Source organism: Megalobrama amblycephala, linkage group LG24 (assembly GCF_018812025.1).
Source record: "Megalobrama amblycephala isolate DHTTF-2021 linkage group LG24, ASM1881202v1, whole genome shotgun sequence".
NCBI lineage: Eukaryota > Metazoa > Chordata > Actinopteri > Cypriniformes > Xenocyprididae > Megalobrama > Megalobrama amblycephala.
In genome coordinates, this window is record NC_063067.1 from 15,320,704 (window position 1) to 15,346,652 (window position 25,949).

General features: G+C 36.7%; 1 protein-coding gene and 2 long non-coding RNA genes across 11 annotated transcripts; 2 read left to right on the top strand and 1 right to left on the bottom strand.

Moving 5' to 3' along the window:
- Positions 1-475: 475 nt before the first annotated feature.
- Positions 476-18,535, bottom strand: LOC125259951. 8 transcript variants are annotated; one of them, XM_048177979.1, is made up of 18 exons: positions 18,159-18,535; positions 14,056-14,290; positions 13,804-13,897; positions 13,079-13,224; positions 12,795-12,851; positions 12,234-12,308; positions 11,711-11,779; positions 11,548-11,601; positions 10,557-10,625; positions 10,420-10,449; positions 8,136-8,204; positions 7,976-8,035; positions 4,881-4,949; positions 4,735-4,788; positions 3,623-3,682; positions 3,302-3,516; positions 1,117-1,276; positions 476-612 (listed from the first exon to the last, which is right to left on the bottom strand). In XM_048177979.1, exons 2-18 carry the CDS (start codon positions 14,246-14,248, stop codon positions 515-517), a joined length of 1,572 nt encoding a protein of 523 aa, XP_048033936.1. In that variant the 5' UTR covers positions 14,249-14,290; positions 18,159-18,535; the 3' UTR covers positions 476-514. The 8 variants fall into 8 exon arrangements, with proteins under 8 accessions (XP_048033936.1, XP_048033934.1, XP_048033937.1 ...); XM_048177977.1 differs by having other exon boundaries at positions 10,396-10,449; XM_048177980.1 differs by lacking the exons at positions 10,557-10,625; positions 11,548-11,601 and having other exon boundaries at positions 10,396-10,449.
- Positions 3,328-11,856, top strand: LOC125259953. Its single transcript, XR_007182937.1, has 4 exons — positions 3,328-3,460; positions 3,600-3,684; positions 4,893-4,967; positions 11,723-11,856. It is a non-coding gene; the product is annotated as an uncharacterized LOC125259953 (long non-coding RNA).
- On the top strand, positions 14,037-24,888 carry LOC125259952. 2 transcript variants are annotated; one of them, XR_007182936.1, is made up of 5 exons: positions 14,037-14,242; positions 15,063-16,249; positions 17,237-17,508; positions 20,298-20,422; positions 24,663-24,888. It is a non-coding gene; the product is annotated as an uncharacterized LOC125259952 (long non-coding RNA). The 2 variants fall into 2 exon arrangements; XR_007182935.1 differs by lacking the exon at positions 14,037-14,242 and having other exon boundaries at positions 14,263-16,249.
- Positions 24,889-25,949: the final 1,061 nt, after the last annotated feature.

Consider the following 25,949-nt stretch of genomic DNA (forward strand, 5'->3'; position numbering starts at 1 on the left):
CCCAGATAGCACACGTACGTCGTGCAGACATCTGTGCGACGTCGTCATTTTCGTCTGGAAGACGTATATTTTAGAGCGTTTGCTCATCTGCAATACGTCGCCGAGACGTCCCTGCCAGCTGTTAGAACGACGTCTAGGCGATGTCTATATGACGTTAATAATTTAGAACGTCGGCAATCCGCTCTTTTACAGACGTTTATCAGATGTTTATACGTCTGCAAGACATCTGATTTATGTAGCCCAGACATCGTTTTAAGATATGATTCCTCCCATTAATAAAATTAACCCCCATAAAATCCAGCCACATCCTCACATGATTAAATAACCACGCTGTTCTGAACCTACAATAAAACACGCATTTGTTGATGGTTTTAAAAATATTTATTAGGCAAAAAAAAAACGTATTATATTGATTACAACTTTTAATTAATTCTAAAAACTATATTAACATAACGGCATATTCAAACAAAACAATAAACAATTAAATAAATTAAGAATAAAATTAAATAAACAATTACTCCCTCCCTGGAGCCAAGCGGAGGAAATCTTTTATATATTTTTCCGCCTCTGCTTCTGTTGGTGACGGCAGGACGGGATTCCTCATGGCTGAAGCTGCATGTAAAAAACAAACAAACAAAAACACTTTATTTTTTAAAACGAATAAATCTGCCAAAAGAGAGAGCCTATCAGCGAGTTCTCTTCCTGCGCGAGTCTATGTGATGCTGCGTGGAGAAGACACGTGTCCTGACGAGTTGTGAGGGAAAATGTGCTTAAGGTAAGTATAAAACAAATATATTTTAATACTAATCGTGTGGTGTCTGTGATCGGTTATATAATAACCTTGAAATGACGTTATGTTGATTGAGTTGATCATGATAATCACCTAACGAGCGAGTTGTGCCCGTTTTTGTGGTTGGGCAACGACACTTAAACTGATCGGTTAACCCAAGGTTCGTTAAACAAAGCCATTATATTTGTTAACTATTTTTTAAAATGGCACTTTACTGTTGGTATTACCACATGTTTGATTATGTTTGACTCATGAACATGTTTGCCAAGTACTTAACTTAACGCTGTAACTTCCCGCCTATTGGATCTAATGCATGTACAACGTACCGGTTAACAGTGACCCGACGTTTGTCCTCCTTATCCCCCGCTTGTCACCTCTCCCACACCAGTTCAGTTGGCGGGCGACGTTGGTGCTGAAGACCTTTGTGCAGATTCTCCAGACGGTCTTTTTCATTGTTGGCCCGCCGCTGATGGATAATCTGTTCACCTTCAACAGGTACATTTAAATACGTTTTAGCAAAGAAATGGACCTCTTCTGTACTGTACTAAACACTAGTACCCGTCAAATGTTTGGAATTAATCTTATGTAATGTTTTTGAAAGTCTGTTCATGTTCACCGATTGCATTGATTTGATACAAAATTTAATCCAACAGCAAACATTTTTGTAATATTCATATGAACTGTTTACTATTTTGAAAAGCAATTCTTGCTTTGCAAAGCTGAATTTTCAGCAGCACATGATACTTCAGAAATCAATCTAATATGCTGATTTTCTGCTCAAGAAACATTTCTGATTATTATTAATGTTGAAAGTTGTGCTGCTTCATAGTTTTGTGGAAACTGTGATAAACTACCTCTCAAAAGTTTAGGGCAGGAATGGGCAAACTTGGTCCTGGAGGGCCACTGTCCTGCAGAGTTTAGCTCAAACCCCAATTAAACACCTGAACCAGCCCATCAAGCTCTAATTAGGCTGGAAGGAAACTTTGAGGCAGGTGTGTTGAGGCAAGCTAGAGCTAAACTTTGCAGGACAGTGGCCCTCCAGGACTGAGTTTGGAGACCCCTGGTTTATGGTGAGTAACAATTTTAATAAGCAAAATCAAAAATGACAAACACATTTATAACATTTCAGAAGATTTACATTTCAAATAAATGCTGTTCATTTGAACTTTGTTCATCAAAGAATCCTAAAAAAGAATCGCTGTTTTCTCAAACATGAAGTGGAAAAAACTATTTTAATGTAGATAATAAGAACCATAACCAATAATTGATCACCAATAGTAACTGCTAATATCCAAGCATAAAAACGGCTTATGAGAATGTCATGTGACACTGAAGACTGGAGTAATGATGTTGAAAATCAAGCTTTGATCAGAATAAATGAAATTTACAAAATATTCAAATAGAAAAATTATTTAAAATAGTAATAATATTTAAAGGAACACTTTTTTGAAAAAAGGCTCATTTTCCAACTCCCCTAAACTTACCGTTTTCAAACCTACAGGTCACAGGCGCTGCGTAATATCATGAAATGGATTCGAAAACGGTAAAACTCAACTGTTTAACTCTAGGAGAGTTGGAAAATGAGCCTATTTTCAAAAAAAAGTGGAGTGTTCCTTTAACTGTTAAAGGGTTAGTTTACCCAGAAATGAAAATCCTGTCATGTATTACTCTCCGTCATGCCGTTCCACACCCGTAAGTCCTTCATTAATCTTCAGAACACAAATTAAGATATTTTTGTTGAAATCCGATGACTCTGTGAGGCCTGTATAGCCAGCAATGACATTTCCTCTCTCAAGATCCATAAAGGTACTAAAAACACATCTAAATCAGTTCATGTGAGTACAGTGGTTCAATATTAATATTATAAAGCCACGAGAATATTTTTGGTGCGCCAAAAAAACAAAATAACGACTTATTTAGTGATGACCGATTTCAAAACACTGCTTCAGGAAGATTCAGAGCACAAATGAATCAGAGTATTAAATCAGCAGTTCGGAGCGCCAAAGTCACGTGATTTCAGCAGTTTGGTAGTTTGACGCACAATCCGAATCATGATTCGACACACTGATTCATAACGCTCCGATGCTTCCTGAAGCAGTGATTTGAAATCGGCCATCACTATATAAGTGTTTTTTTGTTTTTTTTTTGGTGCACCAAAAATATTCTTGTCGCTTTATAATATTAATATTGAACCACTGTACTCACATGAACTGATTTAAATATGTTTTTAGTACCTTTATGGATCTTGAGAGAGGAAATGTCATTGTTCCCTATGGAGGCCTCACTGAGCCATCGGATTTCATCAAAAATATCTTAATTTGTGTTCTGAAGATGAATGAAGGTCTTACGGGTGTGGAACGGCATGAGGGTGAGTAAATGACAGAATTTTCATTTTTGAGTGAACTAACCCTTTAATGTTTTCAATCTTGATTTCAAACTTTTGGCAAGTAGCATATAAACACACACACTACATTTCTTTAGTAGTTGTAGGTTGACAATTCCATTTCTTACCATTCTCTGCATAAATCCTCTGTCTGACAGACTTTGCTCCAGCCGGTCTAGATCCTCAGTGGATGCTAGAGGAAAGATTCCATCTTCCTCATCATTTTGCACTGCCACTGGGGGTAAAAAGCGCCTGTTTCCCACTAGAGACTGGACCAGTGAAGTCAGGTGGTTGATCTTCATGTCCATTTTCTCTAGTGTTTCTAGAATGGCCCTTTCTACAGCTGCAGTACAGAAGAACATTTAATTTGGCATGTAGTTTTAATTAATAAAATAATGCATTTTTCTTTTTTTTTCTTTTTTTAAGTTGATAAATAACAAATAACTTACATGTACATTGATTTGGAACCAGACGCAAGACTGGATTTTCCTGTCTCACACCAGAAGTACCTGTAAGTAAAAATTTACTGTGAGGTTTTCAATGTTTTGTGACAATGTTTTCATTGTCATGTGTGCCTCTGACTTGGTGGATGTTAGCAAGAACATATCTGGGTTACATTTCACTCTAAATAATGTGACATTTTCATGAAATGACGCCCACTCTTAATACATTTTTTGTTTGTTTGTTTGTTTCACTCTTTTACCTGGATTGGTGAAAGGGTTAGTTCACCCAATAATGAAAATCATGTCCTCAATTACTCACCCTCATGACGTCCAAACCCGTAAGACCTTTGTTCATCTTCAGAACACAAATTAAGATATTTTTGATGAAATCTGAGGGCTGTCAGTTCCTTCATACTGCCTTTGCTATGAACACTTTGACTTTTCAGAAAGTTTATAAAGAGATCAGAAAAATTCATATGGATTAGTTATCAGTCTGAAGACTTGATTGCTTTATATGATGAACAGATTCAATTTAGGTTTTTACTCTCATGTAAACATTGATCATTGATCTTACCAGTGCTGATGCCGCTCTGTCTCCTATTGCGGTCTTTGATTCTGAAATTAGCTAGCTGATGATCAATAAAATGCAGCTCATATATTTTTCTTTCATTGACGTATAATACATTAAATATGCATATAGCATGGGAATTGAAGATCGGATTTATATCCGTTTTGCAGTGACACATTTATGTGGCCAATTTAAAATCGTCCAATCTGTAAAAACGCATGAAGTGACCAGATGTAAATGGGCCCTTTATGATCGTTTGGAAGAGTTAAAGTGTCAGATGCAAAGACCATCAATGGAGGAACTGACATCTCTCAAATTTTATCAAAAATATCTTAATTTGTGTACTGAACGAAGGTCTTACAGGTGTGGAACAACATGAGGGTGAGTAATAAATGACAAATCTCATTTTGGGGTGAACTAACCCTTTAAGAGACACACTGGAGCTGAAAATGGTGGAGTTGGAAAGTAAAAACTATCAGCCTCAGCTTATTTAAGTTTTCATGATGGCATAAAACAATATATGTACAAAAATACTTTGTAGGTAACATACTCTGTTCTCTTCCTTGGTGGTCACCTGAGGGTCTCAGGACAGAAAAGGTGTGCTCTATGGATTGAACAGATGTAATTATAAGCATTAGATTGTTTAAATGTTGTGAATGTGTTTGATTTCCTCAGGCCTAATTAATGCTCTTGTACCTTGTGTGTTAGGTGGATCAACACCATAGCCGGCTCCGTGATGGTCTGCCTGAGAGATGCCCACAGTCGCTGAGAAAGGTGGAGCAGGTAAGATTTGCTTGTTACCAACACAAGTTAACAAACACTAATATTTTAACAGAAAAGCATAACACAGATTTTGGTTCACTTCTTATTATAACAGTATGGTTCATTTATTCATTATTACACTGGCATTACCAACAATCTCCAGTCAGTAAATCAGTTTGAGTACATTAAGGACTCTAATGTAGTTTTCACACTGGGGATGTGTTGTAGTCCATATTTGAGTGTGATTTATTCCTGGCACCCCCTGCAGATTTGGTCTGGTCTAGGGTACGGTACGTACTGTGATACTCATGGTGTACTGAACGTACCCCTGTCCATTCTCAAAATTCAAACAAAAACGTCCATTTTTACTCTCCTTGATATGGCATGACAGATCTCTGTACAGGCGCAAAGTGTGAGAGAAGTTTTCCTCTTTAAAGGGTTACTTCACCCAAAAATGAAATTTACACCTGTAAGTCCTTTGTTCATCTTCGCAACACAAATTAATTTTTTTTTGATGAAATCTGGGGGTTTCTGTAGTAGGGATGGGCATTTCAAACAAAAATAATATTTGAAGATCACTGGGAATTATTCAAATATTATTCGAAAATCGCACCCCTCCCCTGCATACACACATGCATGTAGGCCTACTATAATACACTACACACAGAGGGAGGGAAAGGGACAATTCATTGGGGAATAGGCTGTCTTAACCCAGCCATAGAATGATTAACTAATGACTAAACGCGTTATAACAGAACAGGCGTTGTGAACAGCCTGAATCACAGCACTTGTGTGAACATTGATTTTAACGTCTCTGTTACGTGCCACGCTAGTCTACAGTTTGTGTGTAAGACAACGTGATTGACAGCTTGTAGGTGCGTTATTGGCAGCACGCGCCACCCTCTGTTTACATGAACATATCACCATTGAGGATTTTTTAAAGATGAAACCTGTTCAATATTCTATAATTAAATCAACAAATCGATTATTCGAAAATCGTGAGACATCCCTATTCTGTAGTCAATACGACTACAGTGGTTCAACCTTAAAGGGTTAGTTCACCCAAAAATGGAAATTCTGTCATTAATCACTCACCCTCATGCCGTTCCACACCCGTAAGACCTTCATTCATCTTCAGAACACAAATTAAGATATTTTAGTTGAAATCCGATGGCTCCGTGAGGCCTCCATAGGGAGTAATGTCACTTCCTCTCTCAAGATCCATAAAGGTACTAAAAACATATCTATATCAGTTCATGTGAGTACAGTGGTTTAATATTAATATTATAAACCGGCGAGAATATTTTTGGTGCGGCAAAAAAACAAAATAACGACTTATTTAATGATGGCCGATTTCAAAACACTGCTTGAGGAAGCTTCGGAGCGTTATGAATCTTTTGTGTCGAATCATGATTCGGATCGCGGTTCAAACCCGCCAAACTGCTGAAATCACGTGACTTTGGCGCTCCGAACTGCAGATTCGACACACAGATTCATAACGCTCCGATGCTTCCTGAAGCAGTGTTTTGAAATCGGCCATCACTATATAAGTTTTTTTTTTTTTTTTTTTTGGCGCACCAAAAATATTCTCGTCGTTTTATAATATTAATATTAAACCACTGTATGCACATGAACTGATTTAGATGTGTTTTAGTGCCTTTATGGATCTTGACAGAGGAAGTGACATTACTCCCTATGGAGGCCTCACGGAGCCATCGGATTTCAACTAAAATATCTTAATTTGTGTTCTGAAGATGAACGAAGGTCTTATGGGTTTCGGCTGACATGAGGGTGAGTACTTGATGACAGAAACTTCATTTTTGGGTGAACTAACCCTTTAATAAATCATTGTGAATTCATTGAGTTTTGTTACTGTTTTCAGCTCACATTCTGACAATCAAGCATCTGAGGCAGCGTTTGTGACACGTTGTATTAGTAGTTATATTTGATTATTAAAATAAGTAATTTAATAAATGATCAATCACATCAACTCATTTTACAATCCTATTAGCCCTTTATTTAGATTAAAAAGCGGCATGTGCACTCCCTGTCATGCTGTTGGCTATATGCCACTGCAGTAAACACATATCACAGTATTAAGGCTAATGATTAATCTATCAGTTCATTTAAATGATCAGTCTTGGGTATTTGTGTAAATTGACATCCCTAATTACCACTTACAGTACATCCAGAAAGTATTCACAGCGCTTCACTTTTTCCACATTTTGTGTTACAGCCTTATTCCAAAAGTGATTAAAACAATACCCCACCATGACAATGTGAAAGAAGTTTGTTTGAAATCTTTTCAAATATATTAAAAATAAAAAAATTAAAACAAATCTCATGTACATAAGTATACACAGCCTTTGCTCACTACTTTGTTATAGCACCTTTGGCACCAATTACAGCCTCAAGTCTTTTTGAGTATGATGTGGTAAGCTTGGCACACCTATTTTTGGGCAGTTTCTTTCGTTCTTCTTTGCAGGACCTCTCAAGCTCCACCAGAGAAATGCTGGAGCTCTGTCAGAGTGACTATTGGGTTCTTGGTCACCTCCCTGACTAAGGCCACATTCACACTGTCAGTTTTTGGGATTGACAATCGCATTTACTTACAGGTGTCAGTCTTAAAGTCTCGTTCACACAGCAACTTACAGTAGCGTCCGGAACACAGTAGCGTCTGTATGAACGTCCAACGAGAGTCAAACCCATATTCTCTTACTAGTAACCATAACAACAGTGACCAACATAACATTAAAGATGGCGACGTCCATAAAACTCAAAAGTATTATCACTTTTGCATACCCTCTGTACTTATGCACGTGTGGTTTTTTTTTTTTTTTTTTTTTTTTTTTTTAATAAATTTGCAAAGATTTCAAACAAACTTCTTTCATGTTGTCACTTGTTTGTAGAATTTTTGAGGGGAAAAAATGTATTTAATCCTTTTTTGAATAAGGCTGTAACTGAGAATACTTTCTGGATGTATTATATATCTGCACAAAATGTTTTTTTTTTTTTTTTTTTGTTCTTACTCTGTGTTCTTCCTTGGTGGTCACAATCACCTGAGGGTCTCAGGACAGAAAAGGTGTGCTCTGTGGATTTGAAAAGATAATGTAATAAACAGTTTTAGATTTTGTTAAAGTTGAAATGTTTTTGGTTTCTTCCTCCCTATTGTAATTAATGCTCTTGTACCTTGTGTGTTAGGTGGATCAACACTCCAGCCGGCTCCGTGATGGTCTGGCTGAGGGATGCCCACAGTCGCTGAGAAAGGTGGAGCAGGTAAGATTTGCTTGTTATCGACACAAGTAAACACACAGAAAAATGTGTTGCTAATTGAAATTTTAGAAAAGTGTAAAATAGTGGTGGGCCGTTATCGGCGTTAACGTGCTGCGTTAACGTGAGACTCTTATCGGACGATTAAAAAAAATATTGCCGTTAATCTATTCTCAAAGTTGGGTTGGGAGCTGGATCTTTTCTACGCAAGTTATGATGACTTTCACCCTGATATTTTAGCGCGGATGTATACCTAGCCGAACTGACCCTTCGCAAAGACCTGCCCCCCTTAGTTACTGTTGCTTTATCTGTCAAGCCGTGGCGCTGTGACGCCACACACAGTAATAAATGCATCACGGAGCAAAGAGGACACTGACAACACGTCGACAGACAAGACAGAGCAGGTTACTTATGATATTTAACAAAGTCCCAGCTTTAAAACTGTGTAGTTTAAGAAATTCAAACAATAAAAACCGTTTTGTTGCTCTTTAATGTGTCGTGACCATGGTCGTGACAGATTGCTGTAATGCCTCAGCTCAAGAGGCTCGTAAACCGATCATCTCTTACTACGAGTCCATTTATAGCATCAAATAAACATGAATGAACATGAGAATCAATGTTGTTTCAAACGCGGAAAGATGTCAGTATACAAAATATAATATACAAAAGTTTAACTCTACCGAGGTTAATCTTCTAACTCCTATCTGCTTTGTCGGACAAAATGGCGGATTCCTTTTAGTCATTTGCTGCGTCCCAATTCTGTACTACGCCCTAAAAGTATGTACTCTTTCTGTTAACAAAAAGTACTTACTTTTGAGTGTGTAGCAAAAGAGTAGACAAGCTTTGGGACATACTATCACGTCATACAATTGCGTCTTTGCTCTCTGTCGCATCCAGTCACCGTAAACTGGCCTGTCAATCATCTTACATCCTCCACATTTCATTTAGTTAATTTCCTACCGTATCAGAGAGAAATGCAGCACGTTGATCTGCAGTCGCGAGTCTTTCATGTGGAGAACTCTCCTCATATTAATGCATAATGATGCATTTAAAAGTTAGTGGCCAATCAGATCTTTATAAAAGTCCACATTGGTATTTGCAGATGAAAAATAACACATATAACATTAAATAAATATTTTCTATCAGGTTGAACTGATTATTAGTCACTCAAACAGCCTCTCAGCCTCTATCTTGCATATTCGTCATGTTTTGTAGTTTTTAACACTTTTTACTCGTGTTTGTAGTTCTGAACTGAATCCTCGTCCAATGCGCAATGGGTTGTGGGCAATATTAGCCTTTATAGTGTGCACGGATCCACACTTTGAAAATCTACCGGAAATAGTAGACCATCCGGGGACTTTTGGCATACTCTTTTCAACATACTATGCTTTGGGACACACTTATTTTAATCTCACATACTATTTAGGATGGATAGTACGGACATTGGGACGCAGGGACAATTTGGGTATCTCGCATATTCTGAATGTCTTCGGCAGAATTCAAATGAGCCATTTTAATCTAGATTAATTTTGGAATTAATCTAGATTAAAATGGCTCATTTGAAATCTGCCGAAGACATTCAGAATATGTGAGAAAAAAATTAATCTGTGCGCACCACTAGTATAAAACCAAAGAATTACATGAATTACAACTAGAGATGCACCGATGTATCAGCCAATACAAGCAATTATTTCATTATTTCATATACTATCATCTGATTGTTTAGAAACTGCTGATAATCAGGACAGTTTATATGTTCTCAATCAAAACGGGCTGGAAAAAAGTGTTTAGACTGCAAATCTTGCTGTGTGTGTAAGGAAAATCAAAGTTAACACAATCAAACACATTAACAGTTAAAAATAGGGGTGTAACGATACATCGTTATATTACGATTGCGATATAAAACGCGATGATATGTATCGGCGATATGATTCGATGTGATATAGGCCCGGTTTCACAATCAGGGCTTAGGCTAAGCCAGGATTAGGCCTTAGTTATATATCTTAAAACTTATATCCTAGTTCAATTAGGATATTTATGTAGCTTTTATAAACGTACACTAGAAAAAAAACATTACTGGTGTGCATCTCCTTAGCTGTTATAAATTCACCGAAAACCACAGCTTCTTGAAGCTTATTGTTTTTTTACAACTCTGTAATAGTGATCAAATATAACTTACTCTGTGTTCTTCCTTGGTGCTCACCTGAGGGTCTCAGGACAGAAAAGGTGTGCTCTATGGATTGAAAAGATCATCTGATATTATGCTGTTTAAAATTCTGTATAGTGCTCTAAATAGCTTTTCTTGTTTCCTCCTCCTTATTGTAATTAATGCTCTTGTACCTTGTGTGTTAGGTGGATGAACACTCCAGCCGGCTCCGTGATGGTCTGCCTGAGAGATGCCCACAGTCGCTGAGAAAATTGGAGTGGGTAAGTTGGACTTGTTACATTTGCGAATTAAAGGGTTAGTTCACCCAAAAATGAAAATTCTGTCATGTATTACTCTCCCTCATGTCGTTCCACACCCGTAAGACCTTCGTTAATCTTCAGAACACAAATTAAGATATTTTTGATGAAATCAGATGGCTCAGTGAGGCCTTCATAGCCAGCAATGACACTTCCTCTCTCAAGATCCATTAATGTAATAAAAACACATCTATATCGGTTCATGTGGGTACAGTGGTTCAATATTAATATTATAAAGCCACGAGAATATTTTTGGTGCGCCAAAAAAACAAAATAACGACTTATTTAATGATGGCCGATTTCAAAACACTGCTTCAGGAAGATTCGGAGCGTTATGAATCTTTTGTGTCGAATCTGCATTTCAAAGTCACATGATTTCAGCAGCTTGGCGAGTTTGAACCGCGATCCAATTAATGATTCGATACACTGATTCACAATGCTTCGATGCTTTCTGAAGCAGTGTTTTGAAATCGGCCATCACTAAATAAGTCGTTATTTTGTTTTTTTGGCGCACCAAAAATATTCTCGTCACTTCATAATATTAATATTGAACCACTGTACTCCAGATAAACTGATTTAGATGTGTTTTTAGTACCTTTATGGATCTTGAGAGAGGAAGTGTCCATTTCTCCCTATGGAGGCCTCACTGAGCCATCGGATTTCAACAAATATCTTAATTTGTGTTCTGAAGATTAACGAAGGTCTTACGGGTGTGGAACATTTTGGGTGAACTAACCCTTTAATAGTAAAATTGCAATTGCAATTTGAACTGATGTTTTTTTTTTTTTTTTTCCCTTCCATTAACTTTATCCTATTTGGCTGAGAGGTGTAAAATTTACTTAAGTGAATTTATGTGCATTTATCTTACTCTGCGTTCGTCCAAGGTGGTCCCCTGAGGGTCTCATGACAGAAAAGGTGTGCTCTATGGATTGAACGCAAAATATTATGTTATTTAGTTTTAAAAATTTTATTTAGTTTGAAATGCTGTGAATGTGTTTCTGATTTCCTCATCCCTGATTGTGCTCTTGTACCTTGTGTGTTAGGTGGATCAACACTCCAACCGTCTCCGTGATGGTCTGGCTGAGAAACACGCACTGGAGCTGCAAAAGGTGGAGTGTGTAAGTTGCACATGTAATTGTGAGGTTACTGTTCCTCCATCAATAGGGCATTTCCCCATAACTTGCACACTTTAAAGATGATAAACATAATTGTAAAAGTAATGCATATGAAGTTTCTCTATGTATTGATAGCCTCCACTCCAATATTACTGCTACGCAAGACTTGATGGAGAACTCGGTATTTGCACGTTGTCTGAAATAAGTGTGTGTGCGCTCTCACAGCACGCGCAAGTTTTCTTTTGCGTCTTGCTCTTGAATATTTAAATTAGCCAGGCTTAAATGAGTTTAGTTTAAAGTAATGAAATTAGAAAATAGTTTATGGGTTAGGAATGACACAATTCACAAAACTTTCTTTGAGTCAAATAACCCATTATTTGGATCACATGTTGGACTTCATTTGAGCATTCCCACCAGCCAGATACAACTAATAATTTACCTTGAAAGCTGGGGAGACTCTCACACCAGGTCTGCTGTTGGTCTTCCATATCACATTGTTGCTGATTGACAAATGCTGTTGACAGTCGGGGGTCATTAGTGATGTTCATTTTGATAGCTACAGTTCTGCAGCTGTATGTTTCAACAGTTATTTAATTCAGCGGTTCTTAATTCTTTTCCTGCACAGGAAATCTGTTAAAGTTTAGTTCAATTAGGAACATTCATTCACGGATTTGCGCAACGCCACTGCCTGATGAAACTAGAGAAGTGTGACGTAATATAACTCTATGAATAAATACAATTTAAAGGGATGTCTTATGCACTTTAATGTCCTTTGAATGGAAAATATATGCTCCCTTGGAACTGGAATCATGGTGGATCCTGTGAAATCCACGGTTGAATAGCACAAATGTCTGAAGTGATAAGAGATGTGTTAAGAGATGTCACAAAATGTGTGACAAACAGGATTAAGAACCGCTGACATAGTTGTAGCTTTAAATAATCATTGTAGATGTGGATAGAACAATTAAAATGATTAAAGATAAGAGATCTTCAGACTTACAGTTGCTTAAAGAGTTTACAGCTCTGCTCTGCAAAACCTGAGGTTGCACAACAGGACCTGATAAAAGGGAAATTTATTTTTTGTATTCTGGCTGTTATGCACTTTTAATCTTACTTATTTCATACTGGGCCATTCTGTGTAAAATCAACCAGATTTGAGAATTACCTAGATTTTAAAAATTAAAAAAAAAAGCAACCTCTGGTTGAGTTTAAATGGAATGTGTATTGTTATTCATAGCATTCATTTTATTACCATTGCATGTTTTTAAATTTATTTTCCATTACCTTTTTTCTTTGTGCGTTTTGGAATTGAAGGAGGCTTTGGTGCTGGTGGAAGACTTTCTTTGTCTGCACTTTTTCTTTTTTTAAGAGGTGGTTGTTCTGGTGCCTCATCATCCGATGAGTAGATGTGGTTGGAGCACAGTTTCTTTCTAGGAACACAGAGAAAAAAGTACAACTGCACACATTAATTGCCCCTTGTGTGATAGCAAATACTCATAAATGGACTAAAAACATTTTGCTTTATTTCTTAAAGGGATAGTTCACCCAAATTGAATAATTTTCATAATTTACTGTAAGACCTTTGTTCATCTTCAGAACACAAATGAAAATATTTTTGATGACATCTTGCTCAGAAAAAGGGTTCTCATCACTTCATAAAATTGTGGTTGAACCACTAGTCACATAGACTATTTTAACTATGTCTTTACTACCTTTCTGGGCCTTGAGGTGGTAGTTGCGTTGATGTCTGAGCGTAGACATCAACATAATTTATGTTCAGAAGATGAACGAAAGTCTTGCAGGTTTGAAACGACTTGAGGGTGAGTACTTGATCGCAGAAATTTCATTTCTGAGCGAACTAACACTTTAAAACCTGTAACAATCATACTGAAGCTGTTATTCAATAATTTAAATATTCAGTTGAACTATGTTAAAGGTGGTTGAAACGAAAGTATATGGCATTTTCATGTGTTTTTCAAAACATTTCTTTGTCTTTTATGAGGACTTACTTTGGAATCCTTTTTCCAGCAATTTCAGGTTCTGAATTTATGTCGGATGTATAACTGGCCTTCTTCCAGTTGTTGGCTACATTGTGAAAAGATGCTGAAAAAAGAAATGCAGGTACGGTTTCAATTTTGTTTATTAAAGCTTTATGTGAGACCACATTTTACAGTATAGATAAATGTACAAAGATTCTGAAAAATGAAATGCAGGTATGCTGGGCAAGATCATGTTTAATTTACAGTATAATTTACTCTTACCTGACTCGTGCAGGATTCTTGTTTTATGCCGGGTCCACCCCTTCTCTGGCTGTGGTGTCTCCATGATTTTAACACTCTTTAACAGCCTGTCAATGTCTTTATATGGTGGCCACCAAGAGTATCCGTCAGCATACCAGGACTTGGCAACTGGTCCAGTCGTCCCTTCTCCCTCAAACTCCACTATTAGGTACATTTTTCTTTTTTTTTTCTTTTTTTTTTTTTAAGAACTGCCAGCCTGAAACCCATATTGTGTATTAAATTCGATAAATTCAACTATGTAATTCAAATGCATAAACTATGGAACAAAAAGTGCTGATAAAGAATTAATCTGTATGTAAAAGTGGAATTGCAACAAAATGGCGTAGATATGGGACAAGAAAAATTTTGTTCTCTATTTCCTCAAATTTGCAGAACTCGACGGTGGTTGAGAGATCGTCAACTAAATAAATGCCGAGTGTAGAGGATGGCAGGGGATAGTCAAAAAAAGATTCCTGATGGTTGAATGAACTGTAAGCTACATAAATTTCATCCCTGAATGAAATGATATTTTGCAGCTTTGCAACTTTGCCACTGATGTAAACGTGACTGTTTGCCCGGTCCAGTTTAAGAGTGTAAGGGCTTGTCCTTAACTCTTTATACTGTGTCGCTTCATGAAAGGATGCAGGTAGAGGACCAGTTGCATGCTGCTTTTTGAGCAGATGTGGCCTGGTTTTGTGAGGTTTTTTGCAGCTTCTTTGCATCTCTGAGAATCTTTTTATTATTTGACTCAGAGGGCATGTTGGTTTCCTCAGAAGTCTTTTGAGTTTGTTCAGGTGATTCTCATACTTGAAAGCACTGAAGTTGTCTAGCACGCCATGCTTTTTTGCATCATCTGCAAGATGTACAAGGCAGTGTGCATTATAGGACAGGAATTGTGGCCCATACAGTTGACCGAAGTGATTGACGAAGAGAACCAGTATGTCATTGGCATAATCACAGTAATCTTCCATCAGACTGTTGTTGCACAGGATGAAGATTCCCACAAAAAGCAGCAAGAAGTTTTTGTACACCTCTGTGGTAAGGAGATCTTTCAACATAACAGGTCCGGTATACAGTAAAAACTGCCTGAACTCTGTTGCCTTCCACCTGTCAATTTCCCTCAGTGCCCTTGGTTTCCTTGCGAACTCCATGGGCACGCTTCTCTGAGCATTCACTAACCTTTCTGTTAATGTGTTTATTTGAAATCCCGACAGCCTACAAGTGAGAGGACCCATCTTCAACCACAAGTGGAGAAGTCTTCTCATGATTCCAAGGCACACAAGGTGCATGTAATCGAGGGGGATGCCAGAGACCATATCCAGGGAAGTTTGTTCAAGGGGTGACGTGCCATGATGGTGATCAGAATCGGTCTTGTTTCTGAAGCTCTCATTGGTTCTTAGTGGCATGTCGCTTCTTGGAAATGTCATCCGGTTTTCCAGGTACACTCCATCCTGTGTGCATTTTTCGCATCCATGATAGCCTGTGTGACCTTTAATGTTTTTTAGGAATGCACGAGCAGGTGCGTCGCAAACCATCGAAGAAAGTTGTAAAGCTAACCTCACTCCTTCAAACTCAAATCCATTACCCAATTCATTTACTTCCGTGATGAAGTCTTCGAGATACTCGGTCAGTGAGGTAGGTTTACCTGTGCCACAAAATAAACCTATTGTCACTGGTTCTTCTTGTCTGATATTTTGCAGTGTTCCAAGAATGGGCCAGAACTGTGTTGACGAACTCTTGTAGAGGGGCAGACCATCGATGCTGACCTGAAGCTCCAATGTGTGAATGTTGCTCAGAATCTTGACATTCTGATGTAGCACCTCTGTGATTGAATTTAGTACTCCAAAATGGTAATACTGGCCACCAGCTTTGTGTTGTATTTGAGGGTTCCCACGCACCGTTCCTAGCAACGTTCTTGAGTCTTTTGGCAGATTTAAACTATGTTGACGTAGTATGTTTAGTAATGAATTTAATGCCACGTGTGAGATTTTGTTTTCAGTAGCCCAGGTTGCCAGATCTTCTTCTAGGGAAGTTGGATCCGTTTCAGACTCCGACTCGGGGTCAGATTCACTATCATCAAGAAGACTTGCCATATTGACAGCTTCAGTCTCGTCAATCTGAGAGAGACAGTCCATAAATGTGTCTTCATCATCGATTTGACATTGACAGGCGTTACGTGAGTCACTGTGCATGCAACTCAACTCCTTCCCTGAAGTTGTTGCATTTATTGTCTGCAGTTGTTGATCCACCTTCTCCTTGGCTTTTCTCCTCAGCGTCCAATAGGACGGCTCATTGCAAGCCATAGTATTAAGACCTTAACACAAAAAAAACCCTTTTTTGTTGTTTGTTTACTGGCCTACCAATATATTTGCATCAACACAATTGATGTACTATAAAGCATCATCAGTTGAACTCAAAGGATGATGACTTCAGATGCAAAAGCCTCTAAGTGTCATCTAAAATATTCTTATAAAGTGAGCATTTTTATCAGGCTCCTGTTTTAAATAGAACTGCCATTAAAGTTAAATTACTGAACCTAAACATAGAAGCCTGATAAAGATGCACATTTTATAAGAAAATTTCAGATGGCACTTGGAGGCTTTTGCATCTGAAGTCTACACAGACACATACATAACACGCACACAAACTTTTGAAGTTTGGGACTAGTAAGGAGGATATGAAGTTTCTTATGTTTAGAAAGGCTATGTTTATCTGATAAAATACAGTAAAAACAATTGTAAAAAATGTAATTTTATTTAAATATTTAAGAATGGTATGGATTTCAGTGGGATAATCCTTTGATAAGAAATGTTAGAAACATCAGAACGATTTCTGAAGGATCATGTGACACTGAAGACCGTATAATGATGCTTAAAATTCAGCTTTGATCACAGGAATAAATTACATTTTAAAATGTTCAAAAAGAAAAGTTTTTTTTAATTTGTAATAAAATTGAGCCATTTTACTGTTTTACTGCATTTGATTTAATAAATGGAGTCTTGATCATATTTATACTCAACAATATAAACTAAATATCTTGCTGTATCATAAAAGTTATCTTGCTGTCTAGATGCATTTCTGTACTTCATATTCAATCTGTTCTTCAAATGAGAGTATTGAATAGCAAGTGTCTCGCGGGAAGTTAATTCGGATTCTCTTTCAGGGCATGCGATTGGCTGTTCGCTGCTGATGTCACACTTTCAAGTGCGCGCGCTCCAAGAACTCCAGTTCAAATCCCAAGTCGACGGATGGACGGAGTTTGATCGGCGTCATGGTACCAGCAAAGCATGCATGTCTTGGTTTCGTGATCTTGACTGTGTGTTGCACTGCCATCATCGTACAGGCTCCTTCTGTGATTCACCAAAGCGCGTCTGAATTCAAGCTGGAAACGGCCTGTGCTTGGTCTGTCCCAGGGTGTCATCGTCACTCACGAAGGTAACGTTAATCATGTTTAACACGACCTGTTAGCTGTGCATGTTAACAAATAGTGGGTCTTGCATGGTCTAATGACCATCATATGTTTAGTGCTTGTGTAACTTAATCCGTCTGTGAAAAATGTGAGTAACGTTACACTCGATAACGTCCACTATGGTTTCGGATACCAAATACTTAAAGTGCTCTGTTTGATGGCATAAAATGGCGATTTTTGCATTCGGCACAAGTGTTAAGTAGAGCAGCACTTCAATTTTTACACGTTACTTTTCTCTGCGCTGAGCTCCAGCCACAATTAAACACACTTGAAGTAGCTGTGTTGAGGCAAGTTGGAGCTAAACTCTGCAGGACAGCGGCCTTCAGGGACCGAGTTTGGACACGTATGGTCTAACCAATCAGTATTGAGCAAAGCAACGCTTTAGATTTTCCCGCCCCTTTCCCCCGCCCCCCGCGGATGTTGTCAGTCACAGCTGTTGTGAGGAACGGAAAAAACGCGCCTATAAAAACTTGTAGGCATTTTGTTTTAATTACGACGTTTGTGTTGGTGATTATTTATTGTCTGTGTATACATACATGTATAATAATACTTATTTCGAATATAATTAAACTTCAAGGTATCAAAAGGCTGATTAATACTGTATACATATACTTACCAACAACTCGCCGAACTGAAGACAAACTACAAACAAACTTAAAGCCGACTAATAATGAACTAGAAAAACAACAAAGTAAAAAAACGTGTAACGACTGAACAGGAACGTAATATATACAGTTGGAGCTATTTACAGGTTATTAATGTGGGAAAATTAATCAAAAAAAGTTGAGAGTACAGTAGGCTGAGGAAATCACAACGGTCATCTGATACAAATTATAACGGTCATCGGATATATATAGTATACGGTCACGTGACATTCATTCATTAATTCTGTTTAATTATTTATTTTTTTAGTTAATTTTTTTATTATATATAATATATTAGTTTTATCACCATTATGTCAAAGACATTTTAAAATGTATGTATTATGGCTTTATTCTTTTTACTAGCATAAATTTTATTAAACAATTTTATTTTTTTCCCCAAAAAATTTTTATACCCTACGGGTCAAAAGTTTGGAAACATTACTTCTTTTTTTTTTTATGTTTTTGAACGAAGTCTCTTATGCTCATTAAGGCTGCATTTATTTCATAATAAATACAGAAAAAACAAAAATATTGTGAAATATTAATACAACTTAAAATTATGGTTTTCTATTTTAATATACTTTAAAATCTAATTTATTCCTGTGATGGTAAAGCTGAATTTTCAGCATCATTACTCCAGTCTTCAGTGTCACATGATCCTTCAGAAATCATTCTAATATGCTGATTTGATACTCAGTTATTATCAATGTTGGAAACGGTTGTGTTGCTTTAATATTTTTTTGGAACCTGTGATACTTTTTTCAGGATTCATTGATGAATAAAAGGTTAAAAACAGCATTTATTCAAAATATAAATCTTTTCTAACAATATAAATCTTTACTATCACTTTTTATCAATTTAACACATACGTGCTGAATAAAAGAATACATTTCTTTAAAAAACAAAACAAAATTACTGACCCCAAACTTTTGAACGGTAGTGTATATTGTTACAAAAGATTTCTTTTTTTAAATAAATGCTGATATTTTTTAACTTTTTAATCAAAGAATCCTGAAAAAGTATCACAGGTTATAAAATAATATTAAGCAGCACAACTGTTTCCAACATTGATGATAAATCAGCATATTAGAATGATTTCTGAAGGATCATGTGACACTGAAGACTGTAGTAATGATGCTGAAAATTCGGCTTTGATCACAGGAATAAATTATATTAAGTATATTAAAATTGAAAACCGTAATTTTAATTTTTAGTAATATTTCACAATATTATTGTTTTTCCTGTATTTATTATGAAATAAATGCAGCCTTAATGAGCATAAGAGACTTGAAAACATTAAAAATAATGTTTCCAAACTTTTGACTGGTAGTGTAATTAATCCTAAAAAAGAAAATATGAAAATATATTTTAAAATTACATTTTTAAATTTTTTTTTTTTTTTTTTTTTTTTTAAATCACTTCCCCCGATTTAAATGCCACACAATTTAAGTGGAACACAATGCAGTTGAGTTTGGTTTGATAGCCCTTTCTTTTGCTTATGATGATGGTAAAAAAATGTTTACAGTTTATGGATTACACCCAAGTTTGTGCAAAGCCTGTGAGGTGTAGGAAAAAGTTGGAAAACCTATGGAAATTATGAAAGATGGTGCCTAAAAACATATTTAATATAAATAAAATGCAAAACAAATGCCATAGCTTTAACAAAAAAAATGTACATTTTTATTTAGTGCATTTTTTTTTTTCACGCAGAATTTTTTTTTTTTTCCAGACACTTAACTGGGCTGTGTATGGAGGCCACCACTCCCACAAACTCCCCCGATTTAAATGCCACACATTTTCTCCTCATTTAAGTGGAGGTCCACACACTCTTTTCCATGCAGTTGAGTTTGGTCTTGATAGCCCTTTCTTTTGCTTATGATGATGAATGTTTAAAAAAATGTTTACAGTTTAATGGAAGTTACACCCATAGTTTGTGCAAAGCGCTGTGAGGTGTAGGAAAAAGTTGGACAAACCTATGGAAATTATGAAAGATGGTAGCCTAAAAACATATTTAATATAAATATAAATGGAAAACAAACTGCCATAGCTTCATAACAAAAAGTAATCATGCTGTAATTATATTCATTTGTTTTATTAATGTTTATTTACAGTGCATTTTATTCTGCTTACCTGACTCGCGCAGAATTCTGTCCTGTTTGGTTTCCATCATCCAGACACTCTGGCAACTGGGCTGTGTATGGAGGCCACCATTTTCTCCCACAAACTCCACTCTCAGGTAATTTTTATTGTTTTGCTGAAACAGCGTTGTGTGTTTTATCCACAGATCTGCTCAAAGTCGCACTGGATTTTCTCCTCATTGTAAGGTTGAGAGGTCCATCTATCACTCTTTTCCATGTTTGTGAAAGAGTTAGTCACATTTTCAAAATTTTCGTCGTGGAGTAAATATATAGGCTGTAGTGTTGTTACAATACTGGAATTTCTAACTTCAATACGATACCTTGAAAAGTACCGATATTCGATACCATTTTTGATTCCACGGGGGGAAATGTATACACTGTTATAGATTTTGATTTATTTATTTATTTTTTGTCTGTCCATCTATTAAAATTCTAGGCGATCAAAAACCACAGACTGTATAAAACCCAACCGCTAGATGTCAGTGTTATCTTAGAACGTAAACTGACGTGGAACCGGAGAAGTGCGAGGTGCGTCAAAGTGCATACATCTCTAGAGTTAGCATTAACAAACCCAGCTCACAAGACGATAGAATTATTCCACTCCCGCCGCGGTGTGTAGAACTGAAGTTTTGGCTTCAACTATAAAGAAACCACTAAGGAGATCGACAAGAGTCATGTTGTTTGCAAAATAGGCCATGTTAAAATCCAAATACTCGAAACGCATTGAATCTGAGATAACTCATCAAATAGACTGACTTCCTGTTGTTAAATAGTTTAGAAATTAAAAACTGTTATACTGTGAACCTTTAAAACATATACACACCTAAAGACTCCTGCAGTCTTTACTGTTTTCCCTTTACTTGGATTGCACACAATTGTGATTGTGATATAAATGCAAATGACAGTATTAAGTTTTTGTTTGTTTTTGTTTTTTTGTAAGTTGTAAAGCAGAAGCCAGTTTAACCCAATTTATTATAAAAAAAGTAAAGAAAATCAAAAGAACAAACTGTTATGACTCATAGGTAGTCTGTGTTCACACTGGCACTATTTGGGATTAAAGGGTCATGAAACCTCCTGTTTTAGCCTGGTCATTCACACCTCAAAGCTCAAAAAACTCTGTAAAAATGGGCATGTAAAGCTCTGGATAAGTCGGAGTGTAGAGGGAGGGAAGAGGGAAGAGAACAACCAATGAAGCACAGACATAGAACACACTCATTATACAGAATAATGAATATTAATATATGAGCATGGAGAAAATGACGACAAACTCCCAAGCACAAGGGAGAAATTTGAAAGAATATTTAATAGGGCTAATAATAGGCCACTTTGATTACATTTACGAGCACTGCAGTCTCAAAATCAGTCTTTTGTCTATTAGAATAATCGTGTCGTCGCGTTCAGATAGGCTACACCACTGTATCAGTGTCCAGTTTGCACATATAATTAATTTGAAGAAGACTTGATGAAATATGTGTGCATAACTACACCGTGCTGTTTAATGTTTAGTGCAGGAGAATGTGTGAAATAAAAACTTTAAACACGTATACTTTATTCTGTATGAGCTAGGATTCACGTGGCTAGTGTTATTAAACACAACGCGAAGCTCCGCTCTGAAACCGATCATATGAGCGCTCCACGTCTATATCATAACAATCGTATTTTTCATGTGTTCGTATTCAAACTCCAGTTCTGACCGCATCGCGAGCAAAATACAAACAACTCGTGCTGCTGTGCTGAGGGAAACAGCCTACGGCTCGCGTGTTTGAACGCAGCTAGAGCAGGCAGAGGAGAATGAGCCGCACTTTTGGGACATTTGAATTCTCCGCTGTAATGTGATCTCACGCGAACATATTTTCCATTTGTGCTGGTAGATCACAGCAAAACAATCCACATGCACACAAACCTCTGCTCTGGTCACGTCGCAGGAAAACGTGTTGTAACACAGGGCTTGACATTAACTTTTTTTGCTCACCAGCCACTGTGGCTAGTGGTTTTCCAAAGTTACTAGCCACTCAGCATTTTCACTGACCACAATTTTGCTGTTGGGAAATTACATTTTATATGATTAAAGTTGCCTCTGGCATGCTTAAATTACTTGATTTTGAGTCATTTTACTTGATTTACAAGATTTAAAACCCTTTCATACTTACAAATGTAGATTGACCACCCAAATGAAGACTATACATCGTATATATCAGCTGGAATGTAGTTATTTTTGTTAGGCTATATAAAAAGAACAAAGCAGCAAAATTACAAATAGTAATTTAAAAAAAAAAAAACCTTTTTTCAGATGTTTATTTAGCATGTATAAATTTATTTAACATTTTTATTTAACAGTGCTTCTGTTCTGTATCATTCAGCACGATTCTGCCTATCCCGCCTTCACTAACCACAAGTTAATCGATAAAGAACTGTGACTGAATTGTAATTTTGTGATACAACGAGCTTGGCTATCTTTTATTTGGCTGTAGGCTGAAATTATATTCAACCCGCCAAAGTGGCTAGTGGGAGTGGCTATCTTACCCACCACAGCTGAAATCTACCCGCATTTGGCTGGTATTAATGTCAAGCTCTGGTTGTAGCACTGAGGAAACGAACAAACGATATGTCTCTGAATGACAAGAGACAGAGGCGAGAGAAGTGACACTTCCTCATGCATAATACCGCAATTATAATCTTAAGCATACTACAGCGCAGTGATTGGATTAAATAAGCTTTATGTCATGAATATATGTCGAGAATCGCTCGAAACAGTCTACATCAGCATGTTCGTCCATGCCCATACTTGGGCTGAAAGTACACAATGTCATCAGATTTTGTGACGTTGCTCCGACTCGCTTTTCAAACAGGAAGACAGAAATCGCTCTGAAAAATGCAAAAATAACTATTTTTCACTTATGAATAACATTGAGTACCTTTAGCTTTTTCAATGATGTGCAGCCTATACATATGTTTACATCTCAAAAAAAGTGTTTTGGGGTTTCATGACCCTTTTTAACAACAGCATTTACTTAGATGTGAGTCTCAGTGTCCTGCACACAGGAAATTACAGTAGTGTTTTGAATGCTGTATGATGTAACCAAAGTCAAACCTGTGTTCAATTTGTGACTATTAACTGTAATTATAGTGATGGTGAGTAAAGTAATATCAAAGATGGCAACATCCATACAAACAAAAATCTTATCACAAATGACAAGAGTCCAATCAAGGAGTGACTTCATCTGTCAAGTCTGAACTAGCAGCAGCTTTTATAAGTGGAGTAGATTTGACTCGCATACAGACCACAAAACAGACAGGAACAGAGAAAGGGCTTCAAATAACCAAGCATATAGCTGATCGTGGTTTGCCCTGCCAGATGCTTCGGCAGATGTGTGTGGACTTGAGATGTTTCTCCAGTGTATGATTTGTTGGTTGTGTCCTTATCAAATGTTGGAAATAAATGAAGAGAAAAGGAGCACAGTAATTCTGACTAAAATATATATTTAGGTAAAATGCATATTTTAAATGTAGGTTTAATATTCTACATGCATTTATGAGAGCACTAACTCTAAAGGGGGTATACATGTAATTACCACAGTTGTTACATGTATTTCAATTGCTGTTTATTTACTACATTCAGATGAGTGAATTTGTGTTCCTCCTACCAGTTAACATTTGATCTGCATTTTTGTTTTTTTTGTTTTAAATATATTTTATTTTAAAATGGTGGGCAAACAGTTTTTGTTTTAGAATGTAACATTTTAACCTTTATTTACAAAAATACATTTACTATATTTGTTTTCTTTAACTTATTATTATTATTATTATTATTATTATTATTTTACAGTTTTCACATTGTTTGGAGGATGTAATTGGGCAGAATGTAGGGGCCCACTGAAATTAAGTCCCTTGTACCTGCATCAGTCTAGCTTTTGTAATAATCATTTCCTTATAATTGCATAACATGTTTTATTCAGTTATGAGCTAAATGGGGAAGCCAAAATCTGTCAGCAACTTCTACAGACAGCTTTGGGCTGGTTGATCTGTGCTGATGATTGTATGTGGTAGTCAGAACATTGTTCAGTTTTATTTGTTACTCAGCTTTCACAGCAATGCTGGTAAATGAGCAAAAATATATATAAATACTGTGAGAATCATCAATCTGAAGTCATTGGCACAGCTGCTGTGTGGCATCTAGTACTGAGGTTGTTGACAGTATTGTGTGCATGTTGCTGCCTTGTACATGGTGTTCACTGCCCAATATTGTTTGAGAAATAAGTATTTTAACCCACAGTTAACTTGTACATTTCCTTATAAAATGCTCTAACATTTCTCCTATTTCTTTTCTCCACCAAACAGCTTTGGAGATGGTTCAGCCTAGATGCTCAGATCTACCACTGGTCAAGCTTCATTCCCACATCTGGCACCAACGATTCATTAAGTGCAGTCCATAACCAGTGTCTGCACCTTGTCCATTGCAAATGTTATGGATTGTTCTATTAGAGCTCATTATAATCTTTGAGACTGGTGTTATGTAAAGGCTGTTGTGTGTTGTGAGTAAAGTTCACCCCCCTGTGAAACAGTTTCCCTTAGTTGTGAGAATATTTTACCTTCATGCTCTCAGCAGTTCCTACATTTTAAAGTGTCTTTTTATTATTATTTTTTATTATTATTGAAATATTGTTTTAATGTTCAATCAACTTTGGGACATAATCAACTCTGGGAAGTTAGTATCATTAATTCTGTAAGGTGCTTTGAATCAAATGAATATTTGTATAGCGTGTTTCCTTCAAAGGCTGCTTTCTCATTCCTCAAACATCAAAAAGGGTCACCTTTGGTTTGCTCATTGGAGTTTATAAGCATCATTATTTGGAACAAAATATGAAAATGGCTCGGTGTTACACTATTTCAGTGCATGGCAGAGAGTCGAAGAACCACCTGACACAAAGCCATGGATCACCCCCTTATACAGAGCATGGTAGGCTATGGGGTCAAATTCATGCTTTCTGCATTACGAAATTACGTGAACAACACCTAATAAGCAGGTAGAATTACCGTTTGCTTGAAACAAGCTTACCTTAACTTGGCTGGCAAATTTTTTATTTTTTTTTATTTTATTTTTTTTTGTCTGAGGGATCAAACAAAGGGATAGATGAACAAACTGGCTGTTTTACATTATGGGTTCCAGAAAGTGTTCATATGAGCTTGTATTTTTATTAGTATTATAATTTATATATTCTGATTTGTAATCAGAAGTCACCCTTTGCAAATCATTTAAAGCATTTTAAAAATTAAATCCATGAATGCAGTGCTTATCATGAGTGCCTTTTTGATTATTCTGAGCCAAAAGCTATTTAAGTGTAAGTGCAAAATGTAAAACAGTGAAAATGTGTCAGTGAAACTGCATTTATCAATGCTGAATCTTCAAAATAGGCATAACTACATTTGTGGTTGTTGTTTTTACACGTTATGTAAGGCTACTCGTTGGGGGAAATGCAACACAACATGAATTCGATGCTTGTCAAATTGTATGCATAGATAATTAGTTTATATTTCCGTGTCTACACTGGACGCGTGCGGCGCGACGCGACTAGACCCGCTTTGTCACGTCCATGCAGACAACTTAATCAAGCGAGCTGCTGATCC